At 42.1% G+C, this 17,690-nt stretch overlaps 2 protein-coding genes across 3 annotated transcripts; one reads left to right on the forward strand and one right to left on the reverse strand.

The window, feature by feature from the left end:
* Nucleotides 1-296: 296 nt before the first annotated feature.
* Nucleotides 297-1,942, forward strand: LOC115591115 (transmembrane protein 69-like). 2 transcript variants are annotated; one of them, XM_030432791.1, is made up of 3 exons: nucleotides 297-443; nucleotides 995-1,039; nucleotides 1,155-1,942. In XM_030432791.1, exons 2-3 carry the CDS (start codon nucleotides 995-997, stop codon nucleotides 1,914-1,916), a joined length of 807 nt encoding a protein of 268 aa, XP_030288651.1. In that variant the 5' UTR covers nucleotides 297-443; the 3' UTR covers nucleotides 1,917-1,942. The 2 variants fall into 2 exon arrangements, with proteins under 2 accessions (XP_030288651.1, XP_030288652.1); XM_030432792.1 differs by lacking the exon at nucleotides 297-443 and adding an exon at nucleotides 521-715.
* A 1,383-nt stretch (nucleotides 1,943-3,325) lies between these two features.
* On the reverse strand, nucleotides 3,326-17,124 carry slc25a24 (solute carrier family 25 member 24). The gene is made up of 10 exons (XM_030432788.1): nucleotides 16,465-17,124; nucleotides 12,101-12,227; nucleotides 11,807-11,894; nucleotides 9,944-10,055; nucleotides 7,043-7,201; nucleotides 6,492-6,644; nucleotides 6,160-6,267; nucleotides 5,330-5,497; nucleotides 5,061-5,211; nucleotides 3,326-4,528 (listed from the first exon to the last, which is right to left on the reverse strand). Exons 1-10 carry the CDS (start codon nucleotides 16,645-16,647, stop codon nucleotides 4,347-4,349), a joined length of 1,431 nt encoding a protein of 476 aa, XP_030288648.1. The 5' UTR covers nucleotides 16,648-17,124; the 3' UTR covers nucleotides 3,326-4,346.
* Nucleotides 17,125-17,690: the final 566 nt, after the last annotated feature.

Here is a 17,690-nt window from a genome sequence, read left to right on the forward strand (position 1 = left end):
GCCAGACAGTTCTTAACAGGTTAGGAACTAGTACACTTCTCTTTGCCATCCAAGGAACACTTGAAATGTAAAAGATGTAAGTAAAAATCACCTGATTTCCTAAATAATATTTTCATTGTGCAGGAGGGGTATGAAAACATGTAGCCTGAAAAGAAGACCAGGTAATAATGTTTGTCTTCAGTCATTCCAGACCCAAAAAAGAAAGAAAGTAAGTAAGAAAGAAAGAGAACAAAACCAGTTGATTTGAAACACGTCGAGTGAATAATATTAATTTATCAGGCGAGCTTGCTTCTATTTAGCCTTCCTGCTTTGTGGTGGAACGGAAGTTTAAACAACACGGAAGGATTTCAACGCGTACCAACTTGTTTCCCATCTCCTTGTGCTGGGTGACCCCAGGGATAAACATTACCTCTACAGTATGAGGATTACAACCTGAAACAGAGGTAATTATACTGTTTGTGTTTCGGAAGTATGAATCTATATTGTAGCCAAGTGCTAACACAGGCCTAAGCTAGCTGTGTAACGGTAGCTGTTAGCTCAGTAGCTAACGTGTGCGCTGTGTCTGTGTCGTGTGGAGTCAGACAGTCTGCAGGTCGAAGCAGCCGTAAGCTTCACCTGAACGTCTCACAGTCTGCAGTCCTTACATGTGTTGGCCTGAGCTGTTCAGTTGTTGTTAGCTGCCGCAGAGACGTTCAGGTGCGGGTATAGCTGAGAGGTGAGGATGAACCCATTATATTAAATAAATGACAGAAATCTTCTGGAACCAGTTGACAAAGTGCAAAGTCCACATTAATTTCCTTTTATATCTTTTAAAAGAAATCACATCTATTTGATATTTTATTATTATTATTTATTTATTTTTTATTATTTTATCATTGTATCGTGTTGTGTTTTGTTAGTGCTATGGACCCCTCACGAGATGTGTCCTTAATAAAGTTTGAATTGAATTGAATTGAATTGAATGTCTTCTTTTTTTAAATTCTTTTTCCAACAGATGCTCTCTGTCATATTTAAAAGAAGCACCTTTGCAGCCCGGAAGGTAAAGGCCACTGTGATTTGCATGCTATAAAAGCTCTTTGGCTACTAATTTCATTTATACTGAATCGTTTAAAAGCTAAAATGTATTTTTATTTTTGATATGAATGTCCTTTTAGTTGTGGCTCTGGGCTGGTCCTCCGCAAAGATGCTGGACATCAGCTCTGATCGGAGCTTCTGATGGTGGACCCATCTCACTGCAGACTTGCTGTGCCTCAACAGCAAGGCTGCCGTTTTCAGAAAGGGACAATGGGCGAGTAAAACCTTCACCAGCACTCTGTATCAGGAGGACTGCAGCTCTATTTTTTGTGGGGAACCAACATTTCCACTCCTCTGCTGTGAGGCTGAAGAAGAAACCAGAGCCCGAACCTCCTCCCAGAGAGCTGGATCTGCTGCGCTATGACATGAGGGACTTGTGGAAAGGTCCCAAACCTGCCCTGTACCTGGGGTTTGCAGGGCTGATCCCCTTTGTCACCCCGACTCTGTTCATGGCCGTGTCTGAGATCTACTGTCCAGAGCTGGCCTATGCTCAGTTAGCCTACAGCGCCTCCATTCTCTCCTTCCTGGGTGGAGCTCGCTGGGGATTTGCTCTTCCTGAGAGCAGCCCGGCCAAACCTGACTGGATAAATCTGACCAACAGTGTGGTCCCTTCCCTGTTAGCCTGGGTGACTATGCTGATGAGCGACAGCATTGTTCCTGCAGCCACCATGATAATCATGGGACTTGGGATATCACTGCACTACGATCTGTCTCTGCTGCCCACTTACCCCAGCTGGTTCAAAGCTCTGCGCGCCATCCTGACCACTGTGGCACTTTTTTCTCTTCTTGGTACTCTGGTTATCAATGAAATGTACCCAGAAAAGAAGATATTCTCAGATTAGATATTAAAAAGAAGTATTTCAAACTATAAAGCCTACATGTTTTTATTTAAGTGAGTGGAAGTTGTGCATTTCCACCAAAAACTGGCCTCTCTAATAGAATTAACATCTAACGTGCTCTCAGCAGGACATACCGCTATGTCATTAAAGCTCCTGTTTAGAGGTTTCTTGTCATGAACCATCTTTCAGATTAGCCCGATGAAATACTTTTGTTTCAGTGATAATTTTGTTTTGTTTTTGACACCACAAATAGGAATCAGCAAAAATCAAAGTATAAAAGAGTAAAAAGAAGTTGAGCTTATCAACAGAGAACAAATCAGCTACTAGTTTGATAACTGATTGATCGTTATGCAATTTTTGTGGACAAAATGACAAGAATTTGGTTGTTCCACGTGCTTCAATGTAAAAGTCCAAGTGTGATCTAAATTGTTTTCTCGCCTGTGTTTATGACTCGAGAACTGGTGGGGAAAAAAGTTTTGCCAGGATAATTGCCTTAAATTCCTTCAATGTTTTCTTTTTCCTTTTGTGAAATTTTGTTTTCTGTTTTTTTTTTTTCAGGAGAAAGATTTTGTGGAACTTTTTTTGCTTTTTAAAGAGAGAAAGTAACAAATCCACTAATTTCACACGTCATTTCTTATTTTTTCCTCCACATTTTCAGATGAAAAATAAATAAATAAGGAACTTGGAAAGCGCCAAGCCTGTCTTTGTTCTCAAGTCATGAACATAGGAGAGAAAACAAGATCAGACTTTAAAATGGGTCACCATTTAAAAAAAGAAATAAAATAAATGTCTTCACCTGCTCCTCAGGGCTTTCAAATCTTTGTTTTATGATAAACCAAGACATTTAATTAGGATCTAGGATATTCTGATGGATATTGTGATGGACACTTTTCACTGTTTCCAATATAACAGTGACTAACCCAAATATAATCTGCAGACTCATCTGTAACAAAATTAATTAGATGGAGCCCTAAAAAGACACACATTTACGAAACCACACCTTCAGAAATCATCACAAGTCAATATCAGAAAGTTTTTCAGTTATTCAGCAGGAATCAAACAGTGAACGTGCAGCCCCTTCTTTAGTGCAGTGCTACAAATTAGCAAAGCCACTGCTACTGCGTGTGTTTACATGGCCAGGATCAGACGGCTAACGCCACGAGTATTAGCATCACCGATAAAGGTATTACATAACATCTAACTGGAGTAATCTGTACTTAAAGCCTCGGAAGTCAAATGCACAACACACAAGACTCCTGGGAGAGCTTGTACCGTCTCAGTGAAGAAGACATCCGCGTTATCAGAACAACTTTTTTAAAATGTTTTGAGATCCCAACATTTAGGGCCAACATCAAACGTGTTCAAATTCAAATATGTGTCGACCATAATACCAAATAAATACACAGAAAGTCTTTTTTTTGTATTCAAATGTTTTTATTCATGTAAACGCCAGCAACTAATTAGCCAAATATTGAAAACAAAGGCAAGGAGAAAAACAGAAGGGAGAGAAATCCACAGACATCTGAGAAAAAGCACATAAGGCACATTGCTCCCCAGCTCGCCGAGCCGAGAAACTGAAAAGGTGCAATAATGACGTCGAATATATAAGGGACCAACACTGGGGTGAAATCCATTCCCAAACACATACCAGAATGTGAATCACCAAAGAGTTAGTACAGTATTGCACTTCAAAAGTTTCCTCAGATCTCTAAGTGAAACATCTCCCCACTGAAAAGTGCCATCTTTGACAACATTTTGTGGAACTACATGAAGCTGGACGAGTGTCTGTGTAGGAACTGAAAATTAAGTTTTACTTTATTTCTGCAAGTGTTCCACTTTTTGAGTCGGTGCAATAAGGTGCCTTTTGGTCAAATATTAGAGGTGACGTTTTTACGGTGCAGTGACAGAACGGGACCAATATTCAAAAGTACTCATATATATATATATATATAAAAAAAAGACATTTCTAACCAAAGAGACAATAAAACAAAACAAAAATGCAATGAAATCAAAATTAACCTCCGACCAGTGCTTTTGGTTTTCAAATTCTACATAGCCACCTCTTTGGTTTATTAATCTGAATAGGGGTTGACTCAAACTGGGCCCTGAGTGTGTTCTTCAACCTGTGGGTGCATCCCAAACGCAGGATGGACAAACGACAAACAGTCGGAAAACATTGTAGAAGTCTTATTAATCTGTAATAGTCCTCTGTGAGCGCTGCACGATTTCGTAAACAATTTATTTTTAGTGACGGCTCAACAGTTTAGACAAAAGTCCTGCGATTGCTTTAAAAACTTCCACTACGGCTCCATCTGCAGTCCGACTCGAGACTGAAGGTAAACAAGTTCTTTACGCCACAGTTTGAAATAAAAACGAAACGCTGCACATCCTCTTACACTCTCACCGGCACACACACACAGTCCCTCATGCCGCCTACTTTTGAATACCCAAGCCAGACCGCATGTACTCGTACACCACGTAGCTGATGCTGACGGCCGGTATGACTTTCATGAAATTGGGCACGATGCCGCGGTACAGTCCAAAGAAGCCTTCCTTTTCCAGAATCTTCTTCACCATCAGGTTCATGGGCAGCTGTTCTGAGCCTTCCAAAGAAGCTGAGAAAAGAGACACAAGATCAAAATGTGAAAAAGAGAAAGACATAAAAAAAAAAGGAAAAAAAGCCTGTCCCAAACACAACCAGATGATGAAAATGAGCAGCAGAAACAAGATGTCAACGTAGTGGACCAAGATGCTCGCTGATTTTCAGAGTTGTTTTTCTAATTTAAAGTGGCGTTTACGTGAATTTTGCTAGTCAGGGACACATTATTCTGCTTATTTCGGCACCACAGGAATGTCCTATGATTCTCTATTACATACAAGTAAGTAATAACGACATCAATTAAAGCTTGCCTTTTACTGACTATTTTTCTACCAATATTATGACAATCACTGCTTGATTTTGTTTATTTGATCCCATTTTATTTATTTATTATTTATTTATTTTTTGGGGGATAAAATTCTGTGAAAGATTTAGAACGTATCTGCACTCTGGATAAGATCATGGGAGCTTCTGGTGCATTCCAACATTGCTGAATTAGAAGTTGACAGAATTTTGTTTTCGATGAATGAATGAATGAATAATTGTACCTTGTGCCTGCATCCGGGTGCGGATCAGAGCCAGGGGGTAGCTGGCCAGCTGGCCACAGGAGCTGGATACGGTACCACAGCCGAGCAGCACCAGAATGCCGGGGTTGGCTGTGTCTTTGGCGTAGCGGGACAACCAGAGGTTCTTCAAGCTCTGGAGAGGACCGGAAAGTGTTTGTGTGAGAGAAAGAAGCATTAGGTATATTTCACAAAATCAGTATCGGACATGTAAAAAACACAGCAAGTGGAAACCCTGGTCCATAATCACGCACCTCGTACACCGCCAGATCTATACCGGCGTATGGGATGATGCCTATGATATTGGGGATGTAGCCCTTGTAAAACGCCTTCACTCCCTCCTTCTTCATGATTTTCTTGGCGCAGTCGAACATCCCCGAGTACTGTCCGGTCTTCCTCAGGCACAGGCGGGTTTTCAGCACCTGGAGGGACGAATCAGTGAGATGAATCAAGTGGCAGAAGTTTAACAATAAGGACTTACCCTCCAGTCTTTTTTTTTTGTCTTTATTGCACGTCGTCACTCCCAATTTTAAAATAGACGTCCATTTGAACTCTTGACAAAATATCTAATAGCACACTCGTTTCAATTCATCGAGATGCACTTCTAAACCTCTTCTGCAACACAATCCCCTTCTCCACTGTCCATACAGTGCGTGTGCTCCCAATGTTCCAAATAGTCGCCACACTGAATCCAAGCTTTTTACAGCCATCGATAAGGCCTACAAGAAAAGAGGTCGATGAAGCACCACACCCACGTTTTGTTAGTTTTGGTCCCGTAGTTCCTGAATTCTTCTAAAACGTTGTCACCTGTAGGATTTATATTTCTATCCTTTCCTTTCACAAATGTGAAACAAAAGCGACAAATGACGGTGGCCTCTCCTTTTGCTATTTTGCGCCTCCTCGTCTCGTCTCTCCCTCCGACCTCCTGCCTGTGACCGAGGAAATCGATTTCAGCATGCCACCTCGGAGGATGTATCAATTTCCAAAATGCATCTCTAGGAGAGAGGAGACTCGCTGGAGGAACTTTGAGCGCGGATGTTAAAAAAAACAAACCACAAATACACAATGATGCCCCTGGGCTCACCTCCATGGGATAGATGGCAGTTTGCGCTGTGGCTCCAGCCAGAGATCCGGCCATGAACCTCTCGTGGGTCCTGACCTTCCCGGGTTCACTGGCGAACATCTTCTTATACTAATGAAACAAAGTGGGCGACAAGGAAGAGTTGCAGCAAGATGCAATGACTGTTGACGGTCATTAAGTATTGTTGTAGCAAACAGCTTCACCTGAAATGACATCTTGGGGAGTCATTATAAATTTGACTAACATGAACAATATCTTTGACATCGAAGCGCTAACTGAGCACAAACCCTGCGGCGTTCGCTGCATTCAGCTTATTTGAAGGGAAATGGGTTTACCCGCTCGTAGGCCATGAATTTAATGGCGGTCTCCGGGGCGATCTTTAAGACGTTGATGCCGTTTCCTCTCCACAGAGACGTCAGGCCTCCTTCTTTCAACATTTGCTTGAAGCCACCAACCAGGCTGATTTTGTTGCTCTTGGAAGAATGCACCTGTGGACACAGACACCATGCATATGTGAGCCATTATTTTACAAAGTGGACACATTTGTGTAGTAAACAAGAATCACATAGATAATATAAAATACAATTAAGAAATGAGGGAATTATTTTTCTCCTTCACAGTTGTAATTGTGTGATATATAAGTATGAGTATGATCATGTGTGGGATTATCCTATTTCAAGGCGCCCGCTGTCACATATTACTGATGAACTCAACCTTATTTATACAGCACCTTTCGTGTAAACATGTAGATCAATGTTTCTCTTGGGTTACGCTGGCCTTTCATGACCAGGGCAACCAAAAGTTCAGACGGAATATAATTCAAAATCTTATTTATGGAAAAGATCTGACAAAAGGGGAGGTGACAGACGTTTAAGTTTTGACGTACCTGCATGAACACCTTCATCCTGTCCAGCGGGGCGGTTCCTGTGCGGGACACTGCGCCCGCCATGGCCCCCGCTGACAGCTGCTTCCACCACAGACCCGTCGTCTTCTCCTCCTCTGTGAACTCGTCCGGGATGGCGAGGCTGTCGCCGATGTCCAGGACCTGGACATAAGCCAAGCAGATATTTTAAACACTGTGTGTCTAAACATCAACGAGAAGCTAAAGGAAAAATTGTCTCGTTCTTAAGTTCAAACTGCAACAATACATCTGTGTGAATTTCAAATGCAGCTTCAAACCAACTGATGCCTGCTTCATTCACTCGTTTAAGAAGTGAATCTGTTTCCAAGCCACGCGATTCACAGATTCACCTTGAGTTTAAACACCTGGCAGGACGGGATGAATGCCACGTCCTTATCCAAATTCTTACGCAACTACAGCTCCATGCTGAGAGATCTATTACATCAGAGCACGCCGCTTTATACAACCAGCCGGTGTAATTAAATCACAAATGTTTTTTTTAATCTAGAAAGAGACAATACAGTTAAATAAAAAAAAACATGGCATGCGTTGACATTAGATAGCGACACCTTCAAGGGTGCTGCGCGAACTGGAGTTCTCCTGAAACGTGTGTGTGCATGGTCAGGTATCTGTGACCTTTTTATGGGGGGGGGGAGGGGGGTTTGATTCATTACATCACCAACAATTAAGCAAGCAAGTGGTGTGCGTGCTACCTTTAACTCGTCCTACATATGGAGGTATTATTTACTATGAAAAATGTGCAGAACATGTTTTTATCTGTAGTCGGACCTTAATTTTTAAACATAAACCAAAAAAAATGTATAAGAAACGTTAGAAATATGGTTTGTATACATTGTGACCAAGATAGCCGGTCATTATACAGTTGTAAAACAAACCTGCAAGTGCTCAAAGGTGGTCCAAGTGCATACAGACACATTGTTTTCAAATCAACACACCCTTGGCATTTCTGCACTGCAGGTTCTTGCAATTTACAACATTCAGTGTCTGTAACTGGCTGACAATAATGGCCACCCTGATGTTTTTTCTAACCTGGTTTGCACTATAAAAATACATATTCATCACCAGGTAACAACCTTGACTGAGAGGCCGAATACACGAAAACCTACCATGTCCACCTCCACCTCATAGATCCCCCCATCATCCTCAAAGTCGATGAAAAACCAGTTTCTCTGTTGCTGCTGCTGCTGCTGGGGCTGCAGCAGAGCCATGGCCATCTCAAGCCTTTGACAAAGCTGCTGAGCCTCAACAATGTAGTCCCCTCTGAACTCTAACTCTGACGCTGATCAGGATCCTTTACGGTGCTAATAAAGTGTCCAGACAGATGTCCAGGGTATCCAGAGTAGGCAGGGACCGTTCGCGTGAATGCTGGAGACGGTGGGACGCTCTCACTGCCATAGATGTTACCACCAACGTCTCATGTGAGCCACCTCGCTCCTGTCCTGTTCTGGACTCACTCCCTTTCTCATCGGCCCGTCTCAATCCCGTCGACTGAGCTAATCCTGCCGTAGGTCAGACTGAAATTAGCTTATCTCCGCCTCAGTTTAGCAGCATTGGGTTTATTTAACCTGTGAGGATGTGTCATTGAGCGGAGGCCGCAAACGTCAGAGATTAGCCAGTGACTGGGACTGACTGTGACATGCAACCACAGCGCAAGCACACAGCCAATAATCTACAACTGACATTGCTGTTTAAAGATATACATATTATGATTAAAGCGTATGTGAATAGTTTAAAGATGTCTATTTTGATAATCTTTGAATAGTGTTCAGTCACTTTATAAGCAAAAATACCAACATTTGCCTGTTAAAGCTTAATCGTTTGTTTCAGCTGAATTCATCAGCAACCAGAGCAGAAAGGCTCCTCATCACAGCCTCTCTTTCTAAGAAAAGGTCACCACGAGCTCCTCCTTCTCCCTTCAGGCTCCATGTCCACCTCTCGCTCTTTTTCACACCTCTTCTCTGGAAAGGATTGAGTCTAATCTGCTGACGTCAGGTCACGATCTGCTGCCAAAGTCCTCGTCCAAATCCACTTTTGGCCGTCAACTCTCTTTCAACTTTCCCTTACAGTGCAGCAGTCAGAGAACACCGAAGGCACGGCTCGGACTGTTAACCGTTTTGCCTCCATTTTAATTAAGACTAAGTTTTTATGTAGTCGATTTCTACATTTCCTCTGCTCAGTTTGATTGTGTGAGAAATGCTCTCTCATCACTTGGTATGCAGGGCTGTAATTATGCCTCTGTTCAACACGTGATTGCAGAACAACTCGGCATGAGGGAATGTGGGAATACAGATGCTTCAGCAATGTCATCAACTCAGGGTAAACTCATCAAGGCAAAATAGGCTTTAAAAAAGGTTTTAAACACTCATCTTTAAAAGTTGGTCAACACCATGAAACCAACTTGGGAGGTACTTAAATAAACTACATTTTTCAGTTATCTGTACTTAGAGTATTTAGTTTTCGGACAGCTTTTTACTTGAACAGAAATATCTGTACTAACTGCTGCTTTCGTTTTCTCGTTACTTTAGTTGTTAGGCATTTGAGTGTAATTAACATATTTTACATTTTGTCTCTGTCCATAGCCATCTGGAAGACGTAACAAGACTTAAACAGAGGGGAGAAAAGGCGGGTTAGTGTTGGTATCTGCAGATTCCACTGATTCTACCTTCAAGCTTAATAGTCTCCAAATTCTATCAACACGACAAGAGGTTCAGTTAACTTTGCACAGAAATGGCCACTAGAAACGTCCTTCAGGGGTAAACTTTTACTACTTTGATTGCCTTTCGCAGCCTGTGCGCGATTACTTTTACCTGAAGTTGAATCAGTACTTCTACTTCTGCCTCTTGAGTCCCGCCCCCCTCCTCTTACCGTGCTGTGCTTCCAGTAGCGGATAATCTCCTGCAGGTTGGTGGCCGGGTTAAACAGGAAATGCTCCCTCCATTCGTTCCAGTCCACGGTCATAGTGCCATCGACATCGATACTGCGCAAGGACAGACAGAGGGCATTGACATTTTAACTACTCTTACGTCGTTTTCACCTAAAAAAACTGGAGACATTTATTGGAAGCACGCAAGCAAACATCACAAACTCGGGCCGAGCAACAAATCTAATTTATCCAATAACAGGAATTATGAATTTATGGAGTTATTAGTCCTGCACATTTCATCGAACCTTCCACCAAAGGAAATGGACGCCTGTGTTATGTAACATGATAGACTGGTCAGGCTTCTCTTTACTGCTGCTCTGTCAGACAGAGCAAGTGACAGAGAGAGATTTGCCTAATGGCAGCAGATAGTTGTGTGAGAGCATGCAAAGAATTAGGTCACGAGCCTTGAAGATTGAAGTCACGCACATCACCAAAATGATGACCTTATTTTTGTATAGTCTGACACAAGTGTACTTATAAAAAGGGGGTAAACCGTGTGTCTCCTCTATCGTCTGCCCTCACCATTCATCTTCCTTCATTTCCTTCCTTCTGTGGTTTTGCAGACACATTTCTGTCTGATTCACCGTCATCTGATTCACATCCTGTGCCACTTCTCCATCCAGGCCTCACTGCCAAGCAAGCTCCTGAACATCTACCGCTTCAAACTTTGTTTATGCAAATACAGAACAAACCGTAGAGCTCACTGTGTAAACCTGATCCGACTGTCCCGGGCAAAGAACAATACGAGGAATATATGAAACAGAATCCAGCTCAGCTGGACATGTCTTCATGTACAAATTGTTTCTTATTAAGTGCTTAAAAAAAAGAATCTCTACAGTAACAGTGTTACAACATGTCATGTCATATCAGTATCAGTGTTGTTGTTTTTGTGCTGTACGACTGACCTTCTGCACAGTCTGCTAAGACACAAAATGCTGCCTCAGTATTTGCTGAGGTGGAATGACGGTTCATTTAGAATTTCCTGTTATTATTTTAGCATTAAACAGCATTTATGAGCCCGGAGCAAAATCATGGAAGTAAAAATGTCTGACACAGTGCTGTTTCTTCAGTTACCAATGTTATAATACCAATATAATACCACCAATATTAATACAGTAATACAGTTTGGTACCCAAAAGTCATACTAGATATTGTATCAAAAATGTATTTCTACCGTACAAAAAGTGAAAGTTTTAGTATTACTTGAGTGAAAGATTTTACATCAGATTTTAAACGGTCTTAAGTATCAAAAGTAAATGTCAAATTAAACTTATATTTACATGAGAGAGACGATTATCACGTCCAATATTCAGCACATATATTGCAATGCAAATATTGAATCTAGGAGGTGAATTCTATACTTACACTCTGGGTCCTTTGCTTTGGTAATTATACATTTTGGTTTGAAATTTTCTTGATTCTTAATTAAAGTCTCCAGCTGACAGAAACAATCTTGTTTAATTTGTATCCAAACCTGAGAGAAAATTCTGCCATAAATGAAGTTTTTCCTGCACGTTTGTATTCTGTCTCTCTCTCTCCAGGTCAGGCAGACATCTTGTCAGCTCTTTATCATGAACCATTAGCCCACTTTGAGCAGACACACAGACTGAACTTTGCTATCAGTCCCGAACACTCGTCCCCACCTTCAACATCCTCTTTTCACATTTTAGTTTGACTTCATGAGGGTTTTCGTTTTGGGACCCTTGTGATGGGAACAGAATATTCCTCTGAGCTCTGGTGAAGCACGGCTGCAGAGCGATCTCACTGAATTCAGAGCAGCAACAAAATAAAATGATCATAAAAACCTATTGAGGATCTTCTCGGCCTCCTCTTTGCTGATGTCCAGTCCCAGATCGGCAAGCGACTGCTTTACCTCCATGAAATCTATCCGACCTGTTAAAAATGAAAACACAGAAGTCCTGATATTTCTGTCAGCTGTAACGGAGATAAATCCTCTTCCACTGCCATGATAAATTACTACTACGCAGCAAAAATCATGTTCAATTCCCAGCATTTAGTTTTTTACTTTTTGGTTTTATTTTTGAACCAGAGTTAAATCCATAAACTGTAAGTTTGCCGGATATATCACTTCATCGTACCGTCATTGTTTTTGTCCAAGCTCTTGAAGGTGAGCCGTAACTTCTTCTCGTGGTCCTTCAGGTACTTGGTGAACTCGCTGAAGTCGAGCCCCTCGTCCTTGTCTTGGTCGCCAGAGGAAATGATTTTCTAAAAGAAAACACAGAACACAGATGGAGATGGGTACAAGCGCTGTGCATCAGGACGGATAACAGATACCTGCTCATCAAACGCATCGAAAGAGAAAACAACACGCTGGCAGAGAAAATGTATTCAATTAGAAAAGTTACTGATATTATCACATTCCAAATGCCTCAGTATGGTTCTGACCCCCCCTCTACATTAAACAGATGAGCTTTGCTGATTTCCAGAATTGAAGCTTCCAATCAGGATTCATCTTTCATCCATTTTTAAACCTTTCATGTATAATGCAGTGATATCCCCTTTCCCTGTTAATGTGTATAATATTTTGCTTTACTGGCTGATACGGGATACTTATTGCACTTTCATGCAGAAAAACGGCTCTTTTTTCATGCGGGGAATGTCATTGGTTGTCATATAAATGTATTTCTGTCGGTTAGACATTGTGTGGGAGTTTGCTTGGAACTTCTGGTCTACCCCCCCTTCTCCTACACACCTGGCTCATGAAATCGAATTTTTTCTTTCTGTTTTCAAGTTTTTGTTTGTACCCAAAAGTTCGTACATCCATAGTTAAGTAAATAAACATCTTCTCTTCAGGGATTTGTGGATTACAGATCAGGAAAAAAACAACAAACTAACAAAAAAATGAATAAAAATGCAACAAGGTACAAATAATAATAATATATAAAATGAGAGAAAAACGCAGACATGGCAATTTCCTATGCTTTTAGCTCCTTGTTTTTCGACATGGCCGACATCCACGGTGACTGCATCCAAATAAGTGTCATTTTCAGCTGAACTTTAGGGTGAGGAAGAGCAGTGGACGAAGTAAACTGCAAAGAAGTCGAAATTTAAAAACATAAGGTACAAAAGACACATAACAAAGTACCATCACAACAGAGTATGATACAGTGGAATTGATATATTATCATTTTAAGTCCACTATGGGCCTTGGCGTGATATGGTAGAAGAGAAAGACTAATCCGAAGCCAAAATCTACGTCCAGGCCACACGTTGTGTCTGACCTCACTGGGTGTCAGGGGAGGTTTCATTTAATTCTCCCTTCTTCTCTTCGTGCAGCAGCTGCTTGATTCCACCAGTTGGTGGCAGAGTCCCGCGGACGTGAAGCTTCTTCACTTCATCTGAACTCACTTCCTGTGTTCAGTCCTCTGATTGGTCGAATTATCCCTCGTTATCTTTTACGGACTCTGCTTTCTTTCAAAGTTACGTTTCCTGCTTTGCTTTCCTCTGACCGTCTGAACTTTTTTCGTCAGGCCCGTCCTGCTGTCGATCAGGCGATGAATTATCATGCACGATAAGAAAAATACTGACAAAATGACACCGTTTGTTCACCGCTCCTCATCATATCATTATCACATGTGTAACGGCACCCCTGTTCGCCTGGCCTCTCCTTGACGTTTTGTCTGACTCACACTTATATGGCACCTAATTATGTTATCGGTCTTCCTGATGAACGTGAGGAATGCGACATTATTTGATCAGCAGAGGCGGGACCGTCCTCTGAAAAGTCACAGCCCGCAATAAACGCACAGCTGCACCTGTAGTTTGAACCTTGAGACACTTGCAGATATTCTGGTGCAATCTGTCTCCACGCAGCCTGCTCTTTACCGGCCTCAGATTCTTATTCATTTAGCAGAGAGCACTTAATGTATAGATGAGCCAGGTTGTCAAGACAAATGCCCCGGGCCAATGTTATAAAACTCGTGAGGGAAATGAGACTCGGGTTAGGGTGCTGAAAGTCTCTGCTGAGGGATCAACACGTGTTTGAATTTGAATATCGTCTCGCAAAGGAGTAATAAGGGACATCTTTTCTTCTTTTCTATTCGCCTTATTTCTTGAAATTAAAAGAAGAAAAAGAAGTGCACAAAAATAATAAACTAGCTCCCTCGTGTCGTCATCTGCCCGAGGGGGGAATGGTTTATATTTAGGACTAGAGTTTGGCATCTGTTGTGTTCAGACAGGCTGGAGCAGTTTAGAGTTAAGTGCCTCTTTCATCCCACCGCTCAGTCAAAGTCCTGCAGTCAAACTTTGGCTGCATCAGTGAAAATCCACAAAATTAGGGTAAAACAAAGTAAAATTAGAGACATAATTAAGATGGCGTGCTAAGGACGCCTCTTAAAGCTCAGAAACAGCGACTAAAAAAGGACCCTGGAAAGCTGAACCTCTTCACTCTCATGACAACTGTGCAAAATACAGCTGCTGACGAAGATCATGTGATATAAACTAAAGCTCCAGGACTGTGGCTGAATGGACCCGGTGGTGAGCCCGATGCCTCGATTCTTAAGAAAGTTTTTGAGAACACATTTTGTTGTTCTTGAAGAGGTGATAAAAAAAAAAAAGTGAATCCAGGACACAGGTCGTGTTCACAGTCAGGCTGAACTGACACTATGGAACTGTTGAACAGAGCACAGTCACGTAAAGTAGTCCCGGTTAACAGGACAAACGGTTACTTTCATTAGTGATTCATCCGCCGATCATTTTCACGACTGAGCCTGTAGTCGGTGAAATGTTAAAGAATTGCGAGGAATTCTCATAAAGATTTCCGAGGGTCAAAAGTGACGTCTTTAAATTGCTTCTTTTGTCCAACCGACAGTCCAAAACCCAAAGACTCTTCATTTATTCTCACGAATGATAAAGAAAAGCAGCAAATCCTTATATCTAAGAAGCTGGCACTAGCAAATGTTTGACATTTTTGCTTGAAAATGTAATTTAACGGTTAATAAATTATAAAAAATAGTAACTAATTGTTTTCCGATAAACTAACCGTTAAACTGATAAACGGTTACACTCTAGTGCTGAAGCTATATGCCCGTAGTTTGATGCATTAATGACAATTTTGCCCATCAGTTCATGATTTAACTCACTTATTAACGAGTGAATCCACCAATTTTACTCTTGGGGAGTACAAATCTTCACTTCATCTGATAGATTGTTGGGTTGCACTGTGGGAAATGTAGGCACCCAGCACCTCCTATACCGCTGTTGGACTCATTATGGTCAGTTTAAAAATGCAAAATGCATCAATGCAACAGAAGCAGAGATTTTGTCTTGAGACCTTGTTGCTTTTTAAAACCTGCCGCCTTCACCACCTGCACTGCAACTGAGCCTCTGAGTGACATCACTGGAGGCACAAAAGGCTTCATACTAGCTTTTCACACACGTTTTGACATTTGAAGACCTGTAAACACACGTTGTATTGTATACATTCTGTTACCTTTTAAGTAGAAATGATAAATACTTACTGGGTCAAACTATTCAAATGTTTAGATTTGCTGTATTTCTCTGGTTTACATCATCATGAACTGAATATCTGAAGGATTTTTGGACTGCTGGTTGGACAAAACAAGACATCTGAACATGTCATCCTTGGCGGTTCACTATTTCCTGACATTGTATTGACCTCCAACTTCTCTCCTTGGAGGGTCGAACTTCAACTTTGTTCCGAGCCACGGGCCAAAAGCAAACGGCCGTTACGTTGTCGGGATGCAAAATGGTATCGGGACCCCAAGCTCCCTGTAATGACTCACTTCCTGTGTGTGTTCTGCCTGCCATGCTCAGATTATGAAAACTAATTCATAAATAGGGAGCCTACATGTTTGAAGAGCATGTTTACTTTACAAACATAAATAGATATACACATTATATATTTTTATTTATTAAAGGTGCACTATGAAGTTTTCTAATCAGAATTTCCTCATGCCTAAACAAACCAAATGAACAAACTCTTCATTTTCATGGCCGAATTAACTGAATTAAACAAACTGACCTTAAAGGACAACACAATTTCATAATGGTAAACTCTGTTCATATGTGGCGGACCCTGCCGCCTTTCTAGCTTCAAACAGTGTTCTGGGGACGTTATATTCCTCTGAGAACAGCTTGTCCACTGTAAATATTTAAATTCTGTTTGAATTCCTTCTCCAAAACTACACAGTGCACCTTTATCATTAAATGTTTTGTTTTTTTATTTTGCTAGAAACATCTGAAGGGTAAACTTTAGAGAGGCGGGGACTAATAGATGAATCTCAAAACTGTACTTGGGGACTGTTATTGAGTAAATGTACTCAGTTACTCTTGAGTCTTGTACTCCTGGTTGCTACAGGAGGAGTTGCAGCCCGCCCTGCTCTCTCAGGAATGCGGTCCAGCACACAGTATACTCGGGACTACTTTCTCTACCCCACAAGGGCCTATTTACGCCCCCGTTTTACTGCGCCCGTGACTCTACCTGAGCTGCTCCCTTCCCGGTCCTGATGCCCATGGCGGCCAGGCCGGCCCTCAGCTCGGACACATCCACCCTCCCGTCCTTGTTGGAGTCCAGCCGGGCGAACAGGTCCTCGTACGTTTTGGACGCATCACCTCCCTCGCAGCGACAGTCCGCAAAGAACAGCTTCCTCACCGCCTCGTACATGGCTGGACCGACGCTGAAGGCACACTCCTGGGCCTGCACGAGCTACACACGCACAAGATGGGAAACACACACACACACACACACACACACGCACAGACCGATTCCTGTGGCTGGCTGGCTGGCTGGCACTTCTGGTTTGCAGCGGTGTGCTTCCTCCTTGAGAGGGAGAAAAGTTCGTCGCGGGAGAAAAAGTCCTGACAGGTGTGCGCGCGGTGTGTAATATACACCTGAGATACGGTACAGATGTGTAGATCGACACAGAGAGCTGCTGGATGATGAGGTAGTTCTGGCGGAGAAGAGCAGAGCGGGGCAGGGGAGGGTGGGTGGAGAGAGACGCTCCGGTTCGCCTCAGAAGACCTCCTCTTTCACTGCGCACACACACATTACAGACACACCCTGCAGCAGGAAAAACACTCGTTACTTCACACACGGCTTTTATTTCCACATTTGAAGTTCCAGAAGGTTGTTTTAACCGCGATCTACTTTGATTTCCTCGAAGAAAACTGCGTCATCGTGGATATAGATGCGCTTTGCGCGTTGAAAGCGCATCTATATCCACGATGACGCATGCCAAAGCTTGTAGGACTACAAGCTGTTTTTGCTCTTTCACAGCCACACAGAGCAGCAGCAGCAGGGTGTAGTACAGACCACGCTCCCTTTATAGTGCGGTGTAGTGTAGTGTAGTCTCATTCTGCCCAGTGAGTCATACCCGCAGGAATCTGCCAGCTGTTCCAAGGAAGAAAAAAAAAAAACATTTCCCCCAAAACTTTTCAGTTCAGACTTCAATGCCTCTTTTTCTGTTTTTTTTTTTTTTTTTTTTGTGATTATCAGAATCAGTGTTTTGTTTCTGGTTGTGGATTAAATGTAGCCAACCGTGGCACCGATTCAGCATCTAAAACGTAGCCTAAGTGGCTCAAGTTGCCAGATAGATGTAGTGAGTCAAAAGCACAATACTTTATATTCCTAATAGTTCCTGAAAGTTGCACTCAAACAGAGTAAAAATGCTTGGTTTACATTCCCACCACTGGGCCCTTGTCGAGCTG

This window comes from Sparus aurata, chromosome 11 (genome assembly GCF_900880675.1).
Source record: "Sparus aurata chromosome 11, fSpaAur1.1, whole genome shotgun sequence".
In the NCBI taxonomy this organism is placed as follows: Eukaryota; Metazoa; Chordata; class Actinopteri; order Spariformes; family Sparidae; genus Sparus; species Sparus aurata.

Bases quoted from the DNA above. Each gene is read 5' to 3' on its own strand.
- LOC115591115 (XM_030432791.1), top strand. From the start codon at position 995: ATGCTCTCTGTCATATTTAAAAGAAGCACCTTTGCAGCCCGGAAG. The intron at 1,040-1,154 runs GTAAAGGCCACT...ATGTCCTTTTAG, and splicing joins GCACCTTTGCAGCCCGGAAG to TTGTGGCTCTGGGCTGGTCC.
- slc25a24 (XM_030432788.1), bottom strand. From the start codon at position 16,647: ATGTACGAGGCGGTGAGGAAGCTGTTCTTTGCGGACTGTCGCTGCGAG. The intron at 10,056-11,806 runs GTTTTTATGATC...GTCCTTGCGCAG, and splicing joins GCCGAGAAGATCCTCAATAG to TATCGATGTCGATGGCACTA. The intron at 6,268-6,491 runs GTAAACCCATTT...TTGTTTCATTAG, and splicing joins AATTCATGGCCTACGAGCGG to TATAAGAAGATGTTCGCCAG.